Here is a 20353-nt window from a genome sequence, read left to right on the forward strand (position 1 = left end):
TTAGCATGCCCCTTTCGGAAAAGGGGCCAGTGTAGACGTAGCCTTTGCTGTTTTAGTTACAGTCTGAGAGGGGAGTAGGGGTAGGGGAGTTTGTGTTCCGAGCACAAAATGAAAGATTGAGTCAGAACTGCTACGGGAATGCTGCAGTAACTGCTAGATTCCAGCAGATATTACTAACCATTCAGCAGCAGCGTCAGAGTCCTGCTGGAAGGTGAACAGGAAGGTTGGGTTAAAGGTGTCCTGTTCAGTGGACTAGAAGCAGGTAAGTTGCTGCTGCTTCCCTTCTCTTTATTCCTTTTTTTTATATAACCTCACTTGCTGAGTTTGTTTCCCTAATCCAGTTGCACTATGAAACTGACACGATTAATTCTTGCTTCGGAGGGAGGGATTGTACAAGATCTTCGACTCAGTACACTTTGATCTCAGCTGTGCCTACTCCTGCAGCATGTTCTGTGCACCGCGGGAACAGCAGTGCCAAAGTCTAGGAGCACTGTTCTATACGACTTTATTTTAAGTGTCACGCTGGTACAGCAGAGCGTGGGTGCGCGTTACATCACACTAATGTAGTCAGCGAAGGCCTGCGATGAGTCCCACGTGTTGCTCACCACGCTGCACACGGCTTTGAGACGACGAAGCGCCTCTTGAGCGGTTGCAGCATCTTGGTCCAACCAGTTCTGAAAGAGGCGGAGGTGGGTGAACTTGATCTGCCCGCCCCTCTGCAGGATGTGGCTCTCCAGCTTCTTTGCAAACTCCAGGAGCCCGTCCGGCTTGATGCAATTTGAGCTTTAAGAGGGTAAAACAAACAGTAAAATGCAGTTAAGATGAGGAGGGGGAGTAGGCTAGTGAGGGGGTGGCATGAGTGGCCCTCCTCCATCTCAGCAGGCTGCAAGATTGTCAGAACCAAGACAAAGTCTCCTGGGATTGGGTAAGTTTTGCTAATTACACTTGTGTACCTAGAATTTGGGGGGTGTCAATTTAACCGCTGGGATGCTTTGGCTGCAGCAGCAGCGCAGGGCTCTCGCAAAGTAGTGTGCCATCAGCGCCCACATCACTTCACACGCTCTTCCTGTGAGCGTGTCACTTTCATAACACCAGTAGGGGAAAAAAACCTCTGCAGATGAAAACCAGCCGAATCTGGTAATGCAGGATGCAGGCAAGGGGAAGCCAATGGCAGGCTGCCTACCACTGAGTTAAGATCTTAAGTGCCTGCAAATTAGAATTAATTTAATGGAGGAAGCATGCTTATTTGGAAGCATCAAGGTAACGGGCAGGCGGTGGATAACAGGTCATATACAAACACTGGCTCCACCTTGCCTTTAAAAGGGCTGAGCTGGCCATTCTTCCACCAGGGACCAGGAATTGAACAAGTCTGGTGGCTTTGTTGTTAAGCTAATTCCTAGCCCTTTAAAACTGAAGCTTAGGTGCCCCGCAATGGAAGATGTTCACATTTCTATTTCTCCCCTTACTGTGTAGGCCTGGTTACCTACCCTCGAAGGCTCAATGCCTGGGTTAAGCAGCAGCGAGTTAGCACACCCCTCAGTGCGTACTTTGGAGACTATCTGCTCAGCTAGCACACAACAGAGCCATGCTCAAGATTTACCCTGCTCTCTGGAGTGAGTTTAAAAAGGGACGTGGCGGTCCAAAGCTTGAGGCAGCAGCATACCTGACATCCAGCTGGCAGATGGCCGAGGAAGAATCTTCAGAGAAAATGTCAGCCAAGGCCACCAACCTGTGATTCCCTAAGGGTGGGAAAACAACCAATGACAGCTGGTGGTAAGCATCGAAGGAGGGAGGGAAGCGCAACTGTACTATAGCCCCAAGGGACTCGAGCAGCTTCAGCGCCGGCAAATTACTGCTAGAACCAGGACTGCAATCAAACAGCGCCGAATGGTAAAGTGACTGAGTTACACCGACTGTTGGGCTCATTCCCGCTGGGAGCCCAGCAGTGAGAGAGAGGTGTGATGGGTCCATTACAGGTCCACTGAGCCGTTCAATTCTTCATCCTCACTACCCCTTTAACTGTTACCTGAACATTATTAAAGTAACAAGGCCCTCTAGGAAATCAGGGAAGAGCCCTGTAAGTTTAGAAGGCTCTAAGTTGCACTGAGGAAGCATCTGCACTAGCTTTCACAGGCAGAGCGTCTGCCATGTGTGCCTGGGATTAGCTTTATTTCTAACTCCTCTAGAACCAGACCATTCACCTGTGACGGCTGGAATCTCACCTGTGGCAGTGGCCAAGCCCTACCACTTCAGAGAAAGGAGAAAAAAATCCCCCCCATGCACCTAGGCTATGTCTAGACTGGCATGATTTTCCGCAAATGCTTTTAACGGAAAAGTTTTTCCGTTAAAAGCATTTGCGGAAAAGAGCGTCGAGATTGGCAGACACTTTTCCGCAAAAGCACTTTTTGCAGAAAAGCGTCCGTGCCAATCTAGACACGGTTTTGCGCAAGAAAGCCCCAATCACCATTTTCGCCATCGGGGCTTTTTTGCGCAAAACAATACCGCATTGTCTACACTGGCCCTCTTGCGCAAAAGCATTTCAGCAAGAGGGCTTTTGCCCGAACGGAAGCAGCACAGTATTTCTGCAAGAACACTGACAATCTTACATGAGATCGTCAGTGTTCTTGCGGAAATTCAAGCGGCCAGTGTAGACAGCTGGCAAATTTTTCCGCAAAAGCAGCTGCTTTTGCGGAAAAACTTGCCAGTCCAGACGCATCCCTAGATAATTGTGTAGTGTACGGGTTACAATGTTTAACAGCTCAACCAGCAATGGCTCTACTGCCCTGGAAGTTTGGGGAAGGGGATGCCCTTTGGCAGTACATACCAAGTCTGTTCCCAGGCAGCTTGAGGCTCTTCAGAGTTGAATTGCTCTTCACTATTGTGATGATGTCAGATAGAAACTCAGGGGTGCAGTTTTCAAACAGCCGACAAAAGGAAAATGTAATTTCTACCAAAAATATACAGAGAGAGCTGTATCTTTTGCCTCTTTCACCAGCACCAGTAAACTATTTATTACATACTGCACGCAGCTTTGATGCTTTGTTTATTGTAACCATCATTGCTAGGGATCTAGTTACAACATGCTTAAAAATGAATAGTGCAGGCAGGACTTTGACCTGTGTTCTGTTAACCAGGTAAAACCTAGATCATAGCTGAAGCCTTTCCTGGCTACAGCCCTGCAAATTCACAAAGACCCATGGCTCATATTTACGGATACAAATTTGTATCTACATCTCTGCAAATTTGCAGATATCCGCTTTAAATCTACAGCCATCCACAGACGTGGCTATTCACATGTCATTTTAGCAGATACACAAATTTTGTGTTTGTGCAGGGCGCTAGATATGGCACCAGGCATATTACATCTAGCAGCCAAGACCGTAACGCCACTGTTTGGCATCGTAGACTGGCTTCAGACCCTTCCCTCTTCTTAGCCGCAACTCGGTGTGGTCTCATTTCCCTCCCAAGTTGAACATGCCCATCTCCTTCCCATACCTGTGAGAATACTGGTCCAACCCTTTATGGCCCAGGATCACATTGTGCCCCCCCCAGCAGTGATGCTGCCCACATGGGTGGGCAGGTGCTCGCTTTACCTTGAAGGACAGGGTCTTGGAACAGGAGGAGAACTTCCTTCTGGTAGTCGGCAAGGTTCACATCATGGAAGCTCAGTCTCTTCAGGCCCGGGTTACACTCTGCAAGACAGATAAGACCCCAATGAGCAGGGGTTGTGTGTCAAAAGAGACCGGCGCTATCTGCTGATGAAATCCCACCCGCTCAGCTAAATGTCCTGGATAAACAGCAGCTCACAAGTCACAAAACTTACATATTCAGGGCCAAATTCTGCCTTCAGATTCACGCAACACAGTAACTCCCATCTCCCCACTGGAATTTTCATCCAAACAAAACAGGATGAAAATCCCTACTGCTGCTCCCACTTTTCTGTATTAGGGTATCAGGCCAGCTGTCTGCGTGGCAGACACAAAGAAGAGAGCAACATTTTCAAAAGCACATAGGTGCCCAAATGACTTATGAAAATGGGACTGAAGAATGTCGGGTACGTTGGGAAACTTGATCCAGCATTGCTAGTCCAAAGCAAATAGTTTAAGCATGTCCACCCCAGATAGGTTCCCCAATTATCACTCCTAGTATCATCACCTCAGAGATACTAACCCTCCCCCTCGCCCCCCTTCTGTTCTAAATCTGATTTGTCGGTTTTCTAATGTGTTCACTTTTTTTCATTGTATTCCTTTGGTATCTATGGTCATGCCAATTCTCTTCCAGAATTTGCTCTGAGGAAATGAGTCTGACTCACGAAAGCGCATCACCTAATAAACCATCTTGTTAGTCTTCAAAGTGCTGCATAGTCCTCTTTTTTGTTTCAGAAAGATCAGACTAACATGGCTACATCTCTATTACTATTCCACCCTAAACAGGCTTTTCTGAGGCAGCTATGCCAGTACAGCCATGCTGGCAGAGCCCCCCAGTGGAGATACAGTTGATACCAGCCCGTCTGAACAGTTGTTGACGCAACTCTACGCAGGGTTTTGCCAGACACCTGCATGAGACAGCTTTGCCCATAAAACTTTGTAGTGTAGAGCTGGCTCTCTAGGCAACAAGCGTGGGAGAGGGACAGTGAAGCCAGAAACAAGCTGCTTGCACGAGACCACGGTTGGTTTTGTCCAAGAAGCTCACTACACAGTTTTATTGGGTTACCTCTGAGTGTCCGCAGAAGGAGCCCAAACTCCAGGGGGCAGGAAACTGTAGCGCTGTCCAGGGACAACTGCTGGAGAGATCTTGAGGCTTTCAGCACAGGCAAAAGGAGACTGGTCTGCAGAGCTTCTCGGGGGAATCGGATCTCTAACTGCTCCAGACAGCTCTCTGCGGGGAGGAGGAAAAGAGGTTCGTCTGCAAACACTTTCCCTCAAAAAACATTGATAAATTGCCTAGGGAGGTTGTGGAATCTCCATCATTGGAGACTGAGGATCTAGAGATGGTGCTTGGTCCTGCCACGAGTGCAGGGAACTGGACTTCCTTCCAGTCTTACGGGTCTATGAATATATTTGGTTCCCAAAGGAACTAAGCCATCCAGCGGGACTACTTGTCATGTAGCTTTGTAGAACGTGCCTGGCTGCAAGGAACAGCAGTGAACACACTGACTTTGGCTAACTATTTCCTTTGTGACTTAGGCACCTACATCTTACTGATTTTTTTCAACAGGACTTACGCTCCTAATCACACATGAAAATGTTACCCTCTTATCCCCAAATAGTGGAATTAGATTTTCATTCCAGGACAGGGGTTTTCACAGATCCCACTTTAAGCCAAAAACCTGAGGCTTGAGCTACTCTCAAAAGTTAGCTACGCTGGTCAAGGGTGTGAAAAAAAACACACCCTGGACTGACATAGCTACGCTGGCCAAACCCCCAGCATAGATGCAGCTGCTTTGACAGAAAAGTGCTTAGCTAACATTTCAGGTCCTACATCAAAACACGAGAAACGTCTGTCAGCAAGGTCTGCATCTACACACTGGGGCTATGGCAGGAGAGGCTGCAAAGCGTGGCCATAACCGGAGTTATACTGGACTTCGTGCCCTGAAGACCAACAAATCACTTGAAAGAAGGGGGGTACTGGCTTGCTTCCTTGCTACAGCACCTGGAAATCCAGGGGCTTGCCAATAGCTTTGCACTTGATCTCAGCTGTCATGATGAACAGAGTTTTTTCTTCTGACTGATGCTAACCAGCCTTCTGTTTTGTCGTCAGTAGCATGCAATGCACACACGGGAACAGGAAGCTGGCACAGACCCTGCAAATCTAGACCACACAGGTAAGAATACCTCCAGCCCCGATGCTAAGTTCTGCCTGGCCTTGGTAGTAGTTGATGTTTCATATCTTACATGACACTAAGACAGCGCCGGCCAGGACGTAAGCATCCCACCCTGTGTGCAAAGGAGGGTGAACTTACCGCTTTAAACACAGTGAGATCTCATTTACTAATCAGTCTATTGTCTACCTGGAATTTCTGCCTCCAAGGAGCTCCAATGCCCTTCCGGCCTGTTCCCCTCCAGCTGGTTTTTGAGATCAAAGCTGATGGAGAGCGTGTGAAGGCGAGGGTAGGCACTCAGGATGGACCACACAAGCTCCACGGAGGCGATGTGTGAAAACACGTCGCTTACGCGCACCACCTGGAGGCTGCCATCACTGCGGTGAGAGAGGGCCCGGAGCCCAGACAGGATGCAGAAGATATTAGCGCCCAGGCCTGAAACCAACATTTCAATAGCAGGCAAGGTGGGTGTTACACACACACAGAGCAAATCAATCAGCAAGGCTGGAACAATGACAGAGTTTGAATCGTCGACATTGTTCTAACCGACCCCAGGACCGGCCTGCGGAACGGTCTCCCCAGGGATGAGGTACAAGCCATCGCTTCAGCCACTTGAAAGTGGATGTTGCACGACAATAAGGAACAGGGAACAATCCTGCGCTTCAGGGATGGATTAGAGGAGTAAAAAATGAGTCACTCTAGGCCAGGGCTTAGCACTCCAGAGATTTTCAACATTCGACATAGGTCACTTGTCCATCTTCCCTAGCCAGTGCTACATCCCCAGCAATGGGGCTTCTGACAGTTCCTTTCGGGAACAATCTATAGTCTAAGCTCTTTTCCGGTCACATCTCCTCATACCGAACTCCACTGATTCCACCAGAGCCTAGTGGGGGTGCTCTACTGCAGGCAAGAGTCTGGAGGGCTAGGACCTCTCAGACAGTGGATGTCAAATCCCGTTTAAACCGGGAGAGGTGGGCTACAGCCTCCTCCCCAGCGTGGCGCACTGCTCCAGCTGGGTCAGGCTCTCCGTGTCTCTGCCCATGGCGCACAAAGCTGGACCTGCTGCAGGTGGGGTCTGCTCTGGTTGGACTGGAGCAGGCCCTGGTGGGAGGTGAGCTGCTGCTGCTCCAGCCCCCACTGGTTAACTGTAACTAGGAAGGGTGATGCTTACTGGTTCACCATTCCCATCCCTATATCAGACCTCACCATTGCTCTCTTTCACCCCCACGCCTCCTAGCTGGACTCATGGGTCCCTTTAATCTGATGGGTTTACATCCCAGTTCCTTCTCCAAAGTAAAGTTACCGTAAATGTACACAGGAACAAAAAACGATATGGGATGTTTTTACTATGCAGTGAAGAATCCCCTCTGGACCGCCTTCAAATATGATTTTATTATTAATTATGGATAATGTGGTACCAAGGAATAGGGCCCCATTATGCTATGCACTGTACAGAGGCTTTTCTTCCTCTCTCTCCTCATGTCATCTTCCTAATTCTCTACTTGCATCTTGGCACCTTTTCCTCTAACATACAGCCCCCCTCTAGATCGTCGCCTTGTATTTTAAACCTTGTTGTTGTCCCATGCACGTCCCTACTTAAAGACAGGCTTGCATGGTTTGAACTATCCTTGCTCCCTTTCAGGGTGAATTTGAGGGTATGTCTAGACTACATGCCTCTGCTGACAGGCATGTAAATTAGACCACCCGGCATAGTCAATGAAGCGGGGATTGAAATATCCCCGCTTCATTAAAATAAAAATAGCCACCGCGCCGTGCCGGCACAGCTGATTGTCGGCACAACGTGGCAGTCAAGACGCGAATCGGTCAACAGGAAAAGCCATTGTCAACCGATTCTGTAAAGCTCCTTTCACAAGGCATAAGGGAGCAGTAGACAACGGCTTTCCCTGTCGACCGATCCGTGTCTTGACTGCCACGTTGTGCCGACAATCAGCTGAGCCGGCACGGCGCGGCGGCTATTTTTATTTTAATGAAGCGGGGGATATTTAAATTCCCGCTTCATTGTCTATGTTGGTATATCTAATTTACATGCCTCTGTTGGCAGAGGCATGTAGTCTAGACATCCCCTAAGAGTGCCCGGTAATGCCTGTTCCACCCCACCAACATTTCAGAGCAGATCTTAGCCGCTTTTAGAATTTGACACCAAATTGCCCAACACACCTGAGAGTAAAAGCTCTGTTGTTGCTACTAACCATTGTAAGACAGAACCAGCTTTTCTAGAGATGCCCAAGAGCTCAACAGGTTACCCAAAGTCCGACAGGTGTCCCCGGTCAGCGGGATGGAGAACAATTCCAGGGCGGACACACTTCGGAAGCGGCATGCCGGTTTCAGAGGAAGGATCCCAACAGATCCTCCTGTGCAGCCAACGCCCTCCAAGCTAGGAGTGTCTGCTGCAGAAGGGGCCCAGCCATCAATGGTTTCCCCCTCCTGCGCACCGCTTTCGTAGAGGGACTCTGCTATTTCCTCCTCCTCCCTAGCAACGGCGAAGACAAAATCATAAAGGTCTTCCGGATCTGCGTGAGCTCTGCGGTTTCTCCTGGGGCAGCGGCGCTTCCTCCCCACTGGAGGCTTGAACCGTCTATAGGGCTTTTGGAAAGTGGGGCTAGCCGAACACCTTTCCGTGAGGGAAGAAGAAGAGTCTTTAACGTTGCAATGTCCGGGGGGTGCTTTGTAGCTTACATCAGGGCAGGCGAGGTTTTGCAAAGGATGGCTCCTTGAGCCACAGAGCACTGGGGTTTTAACAGTGCAACTACTGCTCCTGGACAGTTTGGTAGAAGCGTGAGAGTCAGGATCAGCTTCTAGAAGCAGTTTGGGTGAAACAAGTTGGACCGTCTTGCTTCTGGTCTCACGATCACCCCCCTGGCCTGGCTCTGATTGCTGGCCTGGCTCTGACTGCTGGGTGGATCCGCAGCACAGCTGGTTTGACCTGAACAGGGCATCATCCTCTTGAGTTAACAGGCTTTGGGCACCAGACTCCTCTCTGCAAAGACTGCAAGGGCGGCCCTGGTCCACAAGTGTCCTACCTGGGTGCCAAAACCCAGCACTCATGGTCAGAATGAGGACTAAAAGTATTTTGTCGGGAACAGGCCAGGAACACATGGACACCTGGCTGACCGCTCCATGGTGGATCAGACGATGGAGCAGCAAGCTCAGGGACTGTCTAATGGACAGATCGGAGGTCAGCAGATGACGGAATTTCAAGGTTCTCAGGGAGCTGGCCAGGTTTTCTAGCACTCTTTGGTTGGGCTGAGCAGTGAGCTCTGCTACCCCCTGCAGCATATTGCAGATGGTGAGCTGTGTAACATGCCGGGAGCTGAGGAGTAGGGGCGAAAACCGCTGGTCACTCAGGCGCTGATCTGAAGAAACATCCAAAACTCCATGCAGGACATTCGAGAAGAAAGTTTCAAGGAATTTCTTCCTCCAGCTTGCTATGTTCTGTAAAAATATCCCAGAGTTAATGGACTGTATCCTCATTTAAACAAGGTCACAGTGGGAAAGAGGGAGATGGAGGGGTGGTTGTTCACCTTTGGATGCCAATGCAGATTCCGTCCAGGTCAGTAAGTTGTTATCCTCTGACAAGTATTTAGTGGATTCAGTCATTTCACAAAAACCACCATTGCCACTTGTTGCTTTTAAAGTGACAGACTACCACGGCTACACCTCTGAGATTCTGTAACCACTTTCACAGATATCGGTCTCAGGCTATGTCTAGACTTCATCCCTCTGTCAGCAGAGGGATGCAGTTTAGACATACCCTCAGCAGAGATCAAGGAATTGAATGTGCCAGGGAGACTGAAATACAGTCTGACCCCAACAAGCAGTTCCTTCAGGAACGTTTGGGGGGACAGTGGTGGCTAACAAGCTTCTAATGCCGCAGCCTGTGCTACATGGATTCTGTGCTGCGCGCCAGCATTTGACATTCTGAAAGGTACTGGAATCCATCTTAACTAAAATCAGGAGGGCTCGGTATGTCAGAATGGGAAGTCCAGACACCGATGGCTTATTCCCGAGGGCTGTGTCTAGACTGGCGAGTTTTTCTGCAAAAGCAGCTGCTTTTGTGGAAAAACTTGCCAGCTGTCTACACTGGCTGCTTGAATTTCCACAAGAACACTGACTTCCTACTGTCTGAAATAAGTGCTTCTTGCGCAAATACTATGCTGCTCCCGTTCGGGCAAAAGTCCCTTTTGCGCAAGACGGCCAGTGTAGACAGCACAATACTGTTTTGCGCAAAAAAGCCCCTATCGTGAAAACGGCGATCGGGGCTTTCTTGCACAAAACCGCATCTAGATTGGCACGGACGTTTTTCTGCAAAAAGTGCTAGATTTTGCCAACTCTGCCCCACGACTCAGAATGCACCTGCTTGCTCTCCAGCCCAATATATTAAGCCCTCAAAGTGCTATAGCAGCCTCCTGGATGAAAAGATCTAGCTAAGTACCAAATAAGGGATGTAATAGTATAGTCAATTAATCGGTAAGCAAAAGCTTATCAGTTAATGCTATAGACTACACACATTTCTGCCCTGCCTCCGCCGTCGGCCAGTACATTTTTTTAGCAGGTTGGCCAGCAGCCTGGCTCAATTCCAGCTTCTGCTGGGTCCAGGACCTACCCCTGCTGCAGCTCTGCATTTAAAGTGTATTATGAGCTGGGTTGGCAGCTCAACTCAGTTCCAGCTCATGCCAGGTCCAGATACTCAGACACCCCGTAGACAGGGGCTGCTTCCACCCCGCACGGCTGCCTCTGATACAGTGGGGTGACAGGCAGGCAGTCCACAAGGGAAGCTGTTTTTTAAACTGGCTCCCCTCACAGACCAGCTCCCGCCTGACACTGTGCACTACTGCCTCTGATACAGTAAATGATCTGGAGAAACGGGTAAGCAGTGAGGTGGTAAAATTTGTGGATGATACCAAACTGTTTAGGATAATCAAGACAGAAGCAGACTCTGAGGGACTCCAAAAAGATCTCACCAAACTGAGTGATCGGGCAACAAAATAGCAAATGAAATTTAACATGGATAAGTGTAAAGTAATGCACATCGGGAAAAATAACCCCAACTATATGTACAGTATGAAGGGGGCTAATTTGGCTACGACAAATCAGGAAAGAGATCTTGGAGTTATCGTGGACAGTTCTCTGAAAACTTCCACACAGTGTGCAGCAGCGGTCAAAAAGGCAAATAGGATGCTAGGAATTATTAGGAAAGGGATAGAAAATAAGACACAGAATATCTTACTGGCCCTGTATAAAACTATGGTACGCCCACATCTTGAATACTGTGTACAGATGTGGTCTCCTCACCTCAAAAAAGATATTTTGGCCTTGGAAAGGGTTCAAGAAAAGGGCAACTAAAATGATTAGGGATTTGGAACGGGTCCCATATGAGGAGAGGTTAAAGGGACTGGGACTTTTCAGTGTAGAAAAAAGGAGACTGAGGGGGGATATGATAGAGGTCTATAAAATCATGAGTGTTGTGGAGAGGGCGGATAAAGAAAAGTTATTTATTAGTCCCCATAATAGAAGAACTAGAGGACACCAAATGAAATTAATGGGTAGCAGGTTTAAAACTAATAAAAGAAAGTTCTTCTTCACACAGCGCGTAGTCAACCTGTGGAACTCCTTGCCAGAGGAGGCTGTGAAGACTAGAACTAGAACAGAGTTTAAAGAGAACCTAGATAATTTCATGGAGGTTAGGTCCATAAAAGGCTATTAGCCAGGGGATAAAATGGTGTCCTTGGCCTCTGTTTGTCAGAGACTGGAGAGGGATGGCAGGAGATAAATCGCTTGATCATTGTCTTCGGTCCACCCTCTCTGGGGCACCTGGTGCTGGCCACTGTCGGCAGACAGGATACTGGGCTAGATGGACCTTTGGTCTGACCCAGTATGGCCGTTCTTATGATACAGAGGCAGCAGTGCGGAGTGGCAGGGGGGCTCCTTGGGAGTGTGGACAGAGCACACTGGCTGCTGGGCTCCACTCCTGGGGACTCCACAATAGTTGAGTAACTGATAAGAAATCATGAGGTTAACTGACTATTCAATTAACCAATATTTAACATCATTATTTTGAATACCGTGGTAACACATGAGTCCCTGATCTTATAGGCATTTATACATGTTTAACTTTAGACACGTCAGTAGTCTCACTCAAATCAATGGAATTACTCTCATGCTCAAAGTGAAACAGATGCATAAGCGTTAGCACGATTGGAGTGTAAACTTTGTGTCCTTACTAAATTGCTCTATCAGAACGTTTCCGACTCACCTCTGACTTGGGTGGTCTGATTTTCATCACATCATTCCACAGTTTGTGCCATACTGGCTCGGTTGAGAGTCCTGAAAAACAAACTTTGATTTTACACGAAATCCTCCACCTCAACAGCTTTGCTCAACTCTCCTCTCTCGGGTTTCACAGTGATGTTAATTTAACACAAATAAGATTAGAAACATGCGTTTTATTTTTGAGACTATTCAGAGCACTAGACTGATATTGATTTAAAATAAGACATTTTATGTTTGCTAGAGGTGCGATGAGGTTAAACTAATTTTTAAAACACATCTCCTACAAAAATAATCTTTTCCCATGTTATATATTACACATATTGTTATTCTTTTAGTTTTGGTAATTAATTAATTATTATAAAGTAATTAAACCTTTTCTGGGCTAATTCCTGCCTTAATATTAGGGATGTAAAATCCCATGTAATTGGTTAACCAGTTAATCATGAAATTTAAGCTGTTAACCTATGGCCCCTCCAGGCCCGCTGCAGACAAAGGCTGCTCCGGACAATATTACAAATTGTTAATATTTTTAGAAAGCCAAAGTTTGGGGTGAAATTTGAATTGATGGTGTCTTTTAAAAACTATACAGTTGGCGATTTTCACTGAATTCTCATCTATTTAAAGAGACTGAATACATCAGATATCTCCAGTCCTTTATATAATTATTTCTCGCCAGCAATGGTCAGCAGTCACTGAAAAACATTATCTTTAATGCTGTTCAGTGTTCTATAAGAAACATGTGGCATTCTAAAATCTAAATCCAGTTCCAATTAAGGAAAGCATCAACCCCCAAAAGCTTCTCATAGCCAATAGAAACTGTTATTCCTTGTTGACAATCTTGACAAAGAGGCCAAGAACCGAATGGACAATGGAAACCAAACAACCCTTTAACTACAGAAAAGAAATTTCTATAAATAAAACTGACCTTTTTTCACAGCAGTTTCCTCAATCCTTTCCAGGTAATAGATATTAAGCAACGGCAGGATGCCCTGAAGTATCTGTCCTGGGAGTGCTTTGGGGATGGAGGAAGAGAACAGATGCAGAACACTTTATAAGTCTGAAAAGTATGGAAAAGATTTAGAAAGACGACAAAGTAAAGCGGAGAGTAAAGTTCCCACTAGGGTAACACCTGGGTACATGCGTTATGGTCACACGAATGTGCGTTTTGGAGCTTGCACTTGAAACAGGGACAGGAACCCATCACCACTGTAGCCAGAATGATGCAGTGAAGCTCCACAGCGGAGCCTCCTGGGCATCACACCCTGCTCACCAAGACCCCAGGGTGCCCCGGTGACTTTGGTCCGCACACAGGATGCTCCAAGTGCAGCCTCGCAGATGTCACAGGCCTAGCTCCGGTCCCGCCAGACGCGCTGCCCTGGAGCAGGCCTGCAACCCCCCCCCCCCCCCCAGCATCCAGACACACTGAAGTTGGGGCATCCCCCGCCCCCCCCACGTACTGAGACACCCCCCCGCCGATCCCTCCCCCTCTGCACTAGAACCGACGTGACCCCCCCCCCCCCACGTACTGGGACAGGCCCAGGGCCCCCCCCCCAGCCGCAGGCGGCCCCCCCTTACCCCAAACCTCTCTCTCCAGGGCGCCCATGGCGGCGCTCACCACCGCCCCGCTCAGCTCGAAGAGACTGGGGGGGCTCCCGGCAGCGGCCTCTCCCTCCGCCCGGGCCTCCATGGCGGGCGCCGCCTTCCCTCAGCCCCGCGCGCTACGGACGGGGCCGCCCAGAGCACAGGGGACAGGAGAGCGCCGGCCCCGCCGCCATCTTGGGGGCGGGGCATTAGAGCCCGGCTTCCGCTTCCGGGTGAGTGAGGGGGTCACGGGGAGGCGGGGCTTCCGGCGGGTGACCCTGGTGAGTCCTTCTTGGCCTGGGAGAGAGCCCGGCCGGCGCGCGGCAGCAGGGCGGCGATGGGGCTGCGGGACGAGGAGATGCTGGAGGGCGGCAGCGGGGATCCTGAGGTAAGGCAGGTCCAGCCCGCTCTGTCCCGGCGGCTGCAGGGCCGGGGTTCGCCCCTGGCCCCCGGCACAGCCCTTTGCCCCTTAGCTGTGTCCCCTGCCGGCCCCCGTACCCCTGTCCGCGCGGCCCGCGTGCGGTACAGCCCCTCTCATAACTGTGTCCCCTGCCGGCCCCCGTACCCCTGTCCGCGCGGCCCGCGTGCGGTACAGCCCCTCTCATAACTGTGTCCCTTGCCGGCCCCCGTACCCCTGTCCGCGCGGCCCGCGTGCGGCACAGCCCTTCTCACAATTGTGTCCCCTGCTGGCCGCCGTATCCCGCTCATTCTTCTCCTCCTTACAATAATTGTGTCCTCTGCCGGCTCCCGTACCCCGCTCCCTGCGGGCGGAGCTTCCCGCTGTAGGGCCCGGAGTGTGAGGGGCGGCTCGGCTCCGTGTCCACCTGCCGGGGGCGGAGCAGCAGCGCAGACCCCCCCCCCCCCCGGTCACGCCAGCCCCCCCCGGGCGGGGTCCTGCTGGGGACGCGGACGCCCCCCCGCCCCCCCGCATCGCGCCCCGCGGCTCCCAGACGTTTCGGCGTCGCGCCCCCGTCTTGAGTTTTGGGGGAAAAAACCCCGCCCCGCCCCCCAACAACAAAACCTGTTGAGCAAACAAAACGGGGGGGGGGGGGCTGGGTCGCCTCGCGCCCCTCCTGGAACTTCCTCACCCCCCCCCCAGTTTGGGAGCCCTGCTCGAGATGTTACTGGAGGCTTTAAGGCTTTGTGGGGGGCACAGCATCACTGACCGGTGTCTGGTCTCTTCCCCCAGGGAGAGGAGGAGGAAGAGGCCGAGCTCGTGGTAAGAACTACGGAAGCGGAGAAAACTCTTCTACTCGGGGGGGGGGGGGGGGGATGCAAGAAACATAAACGTGTTAGAATGGACGTGAGCTGCGCTTGCTGTTTCTGATCAAACAAGCTTGTTCTTTTGGATTTTGTATTTGTTTGTCAGAAGCTGGGAATGGGAGACGGGGAGGGATCGCTTGATGATTCCCTGTTCTGTTCATTCCCTCTGGGGCACCTGGCATCCTGGGCTGGATGGACCTTTGTTCTGACCCAGTGTGGTCGTTCTTCTGTTAAGCTGATATCAAAATAAAAGAAGAAAAGGGGCTGATGAAAGAAAACACTTGTGGCATTTCATTGTTCTGTGCAGCATACAGGGAACAGAGTAGGCTAATATATAAGGAACTGGTTTTCAGTGAATTTGTAGGTGTACATCTGTGCATACAATTTTGTACCATGGCTATCATATAGGCATATCTGGTAGTGTACGCAAAATAAGTGCATGTTATGTTATATGTGCAAATGCATGAGGTGTTTACCAATGTCTGTCTATGAGCTTGCTGATTATCAGGCCTGCCTTATAATGTGTAGGTTATATGGTGATATGTTTTTTCAGTTTGAGAGCTTTAAAAGCTCCTGGCACCACTGCTGGTGGTGGTGCCTTTTTCTTGTCTCTTCTTAGAAGAGGTACAAAGCAGGGGCAATTTGTCCAGCTGAGGATATGTCCCCCAAGGTTAGGGCTTGGATGTGGATGTATAGCATTATATATAAATGTTACTTGTCAGCATACAGTAGAATTTGATTTGGCAATATTGTCTGAACTCTCAAAGCCTAGTCTTTGCATCAAACCACGTAGAATTAATAACTACAGTAGTCGGGGTTATTGGACTTTTTGTTCTCAACCTTTTAACTTGATCTTCAGGATCCTTTAACCACAATAAGGGAGCACTGTGAGCAGACGGAGAAGTGCGTGAAGGCCCGGGAGAAGCTAGAGCTCTGTGATGCGCGAGTGTCCTCAAGGTCCCACACACAGGAGGACTGTACGGAAGAGCTGTTTGACTTTCTGCATGCCAGGGACCACTGTGTAAGTACAGCAGAGGCTGATCTCTAGTCATTTCTGTTGGCTTGCAATCTTTAATGGGGGCGTGACTGAAATGCCTTATTTCTATAGTACCTAGCTGTTACCTCGCACTCTTCATCAGTAGATATCAAAACACTTTGCAAAGGAGGGCAGTATCATCATCCCCACTCTACAGATTTGGGTAACTGAGGCTCAGAGGTGAAAGTCACCCAGTAAGCCAGTGACTGAGCCAGAATAGAACCAGGTCTCCTGCTTCCTTATCCATCAGGCAGACTACTTATATAAAGCTCTTGATGTTCTAATAAATTTGATTGCAGTATAGGGTGAATAATCTACTGAAGCAAAGTCATGTATTTAATTTTGAAGAACTCTGGACCTTGATTCTATGGGGTCAATTCTTTTCTCTTAACTACTTATTTGTTCTTGGTTTTTTTTGTTGTTGTTGCAATTGTCTGATTATAACCATTACATTTATAGGACATCTTGTATGAGATAAGAATGCTCTAGGGGAATGGCTGTTTATTGTCAGAGGGCCCTGTGCTGGTTAGTATGCACTGCAGTACAGCTACTAAATACAGGTCATCTCTGAAGCAGGTGGATTAATTTAAAATATTAGCATTTAAGAACATTTGGCTTTACAAAAAATCCTACAAACAGACTGCTAGTTTGTCAGCCTATAGTAATTGGTTTGAAATACACTTTTGAAGCCATCATAAGTTTGTTTGAAGAAAGGCCAAGGTGGGACCATATTAGATCATTAGAAAATTTTGGATGGTCAAGGGACACACACTTCTCTGTGATTAATCCCCTAATTAAGTTGCCCCAGTTTTAGTCACTCTGATAGGAACACAGACAGGGAAGTGAAGAGCGAATGTGATGTTTGTCCAGTCCTCAAGACATTTATATTCAGTAAATTGGTCCGTTAGTGAAAGTTTTCTTCTTCCCTTTTTAGGTGGCTCACAAACTCTTTAAGAGTCTGAAGTAAATATTGGAGCAAGACTCACCACCTGCCTCTCTTGTTCAGCTGGAACTTGGTGCAGTTTCTTTTTGGATTCCAAGTGCTGCTTGCTGCCTATTGTTGTGAATGTACAGTATACAAGAACAGCTTCCTAGCTGTGCTGCAATGATCCAAGTGCCAACGGGTCACAGCATCAAAGTTCTGTGAAAAAATGCGCAGCTGTAAACAACATCATCTACTGTTTCTGTGGATTTTTTCCCTCCATATTAAACATATTCAAAGTTCCTGTGGAAATGGTTTCATTTTATGGCTGGATGATGATGATTGATATTCATAACCAGACAGGTGGGAGAGGAGGTTTTTTTCCCCTGTTGTAGAATTCCCTTGTGCATAATCATTGTCAGTAGCATGCCATCCCAGGATCAAATAGTTCATATGACCTTCTTGCTTGTTGGCGCTGTCAAGAGATTCTTTCTGAACATAAGAACGGCCGTACTGGGTCAGACCAAAGGTCCTTCTAGCCCAGTATCCTGTCTATTGACAGTGGCCAGTACCAGGTGTCCCAGAGAGGGTGGACCGAAGACAACGATCAAGCGATTTGTCTCCTGCCATCTCTCTCCAGCCTCTGACAAACCGAGGCCAAGGACACCATTTCTATCCCCTGGCTAATAGCCTTTTATGGACCTAACCTCCATGAAATTATTTAGCTTCTCTTTAAACTCTATTATAGTCCTAGCCTTCACAGCCTCCTCAGGCAAGGAGTTCCACAGGTTGACTACACGCTGTGTGAAGAAGAACTTTCTTTTATTTGTTTTAAACCTGCTACCCATTAATTTCATTTGGTGTCCTCTGGTTCTTCTATTTAGGGAACTAATAAATAACTTTTCTTTATTGGCCCTCTCCACACCACTCATGATTTTATATACCTCTAGAAAAGAGGAGACTGAGGGGGGAATATGATAAACTGAGGAGTCCCAGTCGCTTTAACCTCTCCTCATATGGGACCCGTTCCAAACCCCTAATCATTTTAGTTGCCCTTTTCTGAACCCTTTCCAAGGCCAAAATATCTTTTTTGAGGTGAGGAGACCACATCTGTACACAGTATTCAAGATGTGGGCGTACCATAGTTTTATATTCTGGGCCCTAGTCTTCCTGTATGTGGAGACTAGATTGTAAATCTGTCAGTATCTTGCCTTAATAAAAACATACAAGGTACTTATGTCCCTTCCCCTACAAGAGATGGATGTGCTACCTGCAGACTAACTTAAAGAAAAGAAACATGTGCAATACAAAAGGTTCCCATTGTTTTAAACAGCCCTCTGACTTGAAAACACTGTCCCTGGTATCTGTACTACAGCAAGAATTACAGGCAGAAATCATGTTGGGTATCGTGTCCGATAGGCATGTTCAATGCATTGATACAGCAGCATTTTCACCAGCATCTTGTGAATGTAATCACACTGCCCAAATACTTCCTAGCTTCAAGATAAAGGGGTGTTCTTTGCTTCTATCTATACCAGTGTTTCCCAATTGGTGCTGCGGGGAACCCTGGGGTTCCACGAAGCAAAACTAGGGCTTCCGCGAGGAGCCAGCACTCCCTGCCCCCTCTCAAAGAGAGAAGAGAGCCGGCTAGCCAGCAGAGTCATGGGCAGCCAGTTGTATGGGCTTGTGGTGCTCATGTTCCACCAATATTTAGAGCTGGAGTGGGCCCCGGCCCCCCAGCACGTCCTCCCACCCCAGGCACGTCCCTGCCGTGCCCAACCTTCACTGAGCTCCCCCTTGCCGGCTGCCGCTGCCCTGAGCGGTGTGCTCAAACCGGTGAGTGGGGAGATGCCTGGGAGTGACATAACGTCACGGCCTGGGATTTTAAAACTGCTGGGTGCTGTGTTGCGCCATGTGGCTGAGTTGCGGGTTTGGAGTCTGGGAACAGAGCGCAGAATTCAGCCTCGCAAAGTGGAAGGCAGAAGGAAGGGGAAGGGCTGGGAGAGGAAGGGGCTTGTGCGGGGGGTGGGGGGGAAGAGAGGGGAAGGGTGCAGGAGAGACAAATGCCAAGGGCCAAGTGCAGACAATGAGGAAAAAGGCAAGAGGGGAGGTGTCAGTGGGAGCAGGACAGGGTGATGCTGGGAGGGGAGAAGGTAAGGACATTGGGGGGGAGGGGGGGAGGTGCTGGGAGAAGGCTTGAAAGAAGGGGTGGGCATGAGGAAGGCCGGGATGGAGCAAGTCATGTGAGAGGGCACAGGGGCATGAGGGGAATGGGGACAGAGGGTGGTGGTGGGTGGGCATCAGGGAAAAAGGGAGCAAAGGGGGTGGGGGAAGTGAGGGAAGGGTGAGGCATCAGGAGGGTGCAGGGGTAAGAGAAGGTGCAGGTGTCAAGGGATTCTGGGGGTGAAGCAGAAGGGCAGACACCTGCAGTGGAGGGACCAGCATCAGAGGAGAGAGGCAGGGCAGGCGTGCAGAGGGAGGTGTTAGGAGAGGGGATGAGGAGGGATAGCTCATGATCAGAGTGGGGCTACTGGAGGAGTGGGCACTGAGAGGAGAGAAGGGCTGGTGGAGGGGGCAGGTAGCAGGAAGGCTGAGGGCAGTGAGAAGGGCAGGAGCCAGGACAGCAGAGGAGAGTGAGGAGCTGAGGGGCAGCAGGCACCAGGGGAGCTGATGGAACAAGGGGAGGAGACATGGCAGCAGAGGGGAAAGGTCGAGGTTTATAAGATATTTATTAATAACTTGGGTGCCGCAGTGGCACATCCAACCAAGCCCCATGAACTCAGTACTTGCGAGCTGGGCTTTTGCACAAGAGCATCTATGGCAGTGTGGACGCTCTCTTGCCCAAGAAAGGGCCGATGGCCATTTTAGCCATAAGGCTTTCTTGCTCAAGAAATTCATGTTGCCTGTCCGCACTGGCCTCTTGAGCAAGAACAGTTGCGCAAAAGGGCTTATTCCTAAGCCGGAGCATCATAGTTCTTGCTCAAGAAGCCCTGATTTCATACATGAGATCGTCAGTGTTCTTGTACAAGAATATGCGGCCAGTGTAGACAGGAAGCAAGCTTTTGCGCAAGATTGTGCCAGTGTAGACACAGCCAAGGGGAGGGCAGGAGGGAGGCCTCAAGGAAGGGGTGGGGGTGGGGTCTTGGGGAAGGAATGTGATTTTCATGCATTGGTGGGGATTTTCCTCCCCCCCCCCTTTTTTTTTTTTTTTGCTTGACAAACCTAGGGGTTCCTTGAAATTCTGAAAAGCTGAACAGGGTTCCTCAGCCAAATAAAATTGGGAAACACTGATCTATACCTTCCCTAAGCTTCGTTGTCTGGGAAAAGGCCAGGCTGATCCCAGTGTCTCCCTAGGTAAATGTGGCTTCCATTGTAGGAACTTAGGGGCCATCTACTTTACTGGGAAGATTGATACTGCTGCTGTCAATCTTCAGGCATT

The 20353-nt window shown here is 49.2% G+C and overlaps 2 protein-coding genes across 3 annotated transcripts; one reads left to right on the plus strand and one right to left on the minus strand.

Moving 5' to 3' along the window:
* Nucleotides 1-488: 488 nt before the first annotated feature.
* On the minus strand, nucleotides 489-13939 carry LRRC41 (leucine rich repeat containing 41). Of its 2 annotated transcripts, none has more exons than XM_075935907.2 (10): nucleotides 13688-13939; nucleotides 13038-13124; nucleotides 12096-12166; nucleotides 8032-9274; nucleotides 6011-6256; nucleotides 4714-4878; nucleotides 3594-3692; nucleotides 2825-2947; nucleotides 1664-1739; nucleotides 489-783 (listed from the first exon to the last, which is right to left on the minus strand). In XM_075935907.2, exons 1-10 carry the CDS (start codon nucleotides 13797-13799, stop codon nucleotides 549-551), a joined length of 2457 nt encoding a protein of 818 aa, XP_075792022.2. In that variant the 5' UTR covers nucleotides 13800-13939; the 3' UTR covers nucleotides 489-548. The 2 variants fall into 2 exon arrangements, with proteins under 2 accessions (XP_075792022.2, XP_075792023.2); XM_075935908.2 differs by having other exon boundaries at nucleotides 13038-13169; nucleotides 13688-13828.
* A 2-nt stretch (nucleotides 13940-13941) lies between these two features.
* On the plus strand, nucleotides 13942-17216 carry UQCRH (ubiquinol-cytochrome c reductase hinge protein). Its single transcript, XM_075935910.2, has 4 exons — nucleotides 13942-14081; nucleotides 14883-14912; nucleotides 15816-15977; nucleotides 16927-17216. Exons 1-4 carry the CDS (start codon nucleotides 14031-14033, stop codon nucleotides 16957-16959), a joined length of 276 nt encoding a protein of 91 aa, XP_075792025.1. The 5' UTR covers nucleotides 13942-14030; the 3' UTR covers nucleotides 16960-17216.
* Nucleotides 17217-20353: the final 3137 nt, after the last annotated feature.

Source organism: Pelodiscus sinensis, chromosome 9 (assembly GCF_052426305.1).
Source record: "Pelodiscus sinensis isolate ZL-2025 chromosome 9, ASM5242630v1, whole genome shotgun sequence".
Classification (NCBI taxonomy): domain Eukaryota; kingdom Metazoa; phylum Chordata; order Testudines; family Trionychidae; genus Pelodiscus; species Pelodiscus sinensis.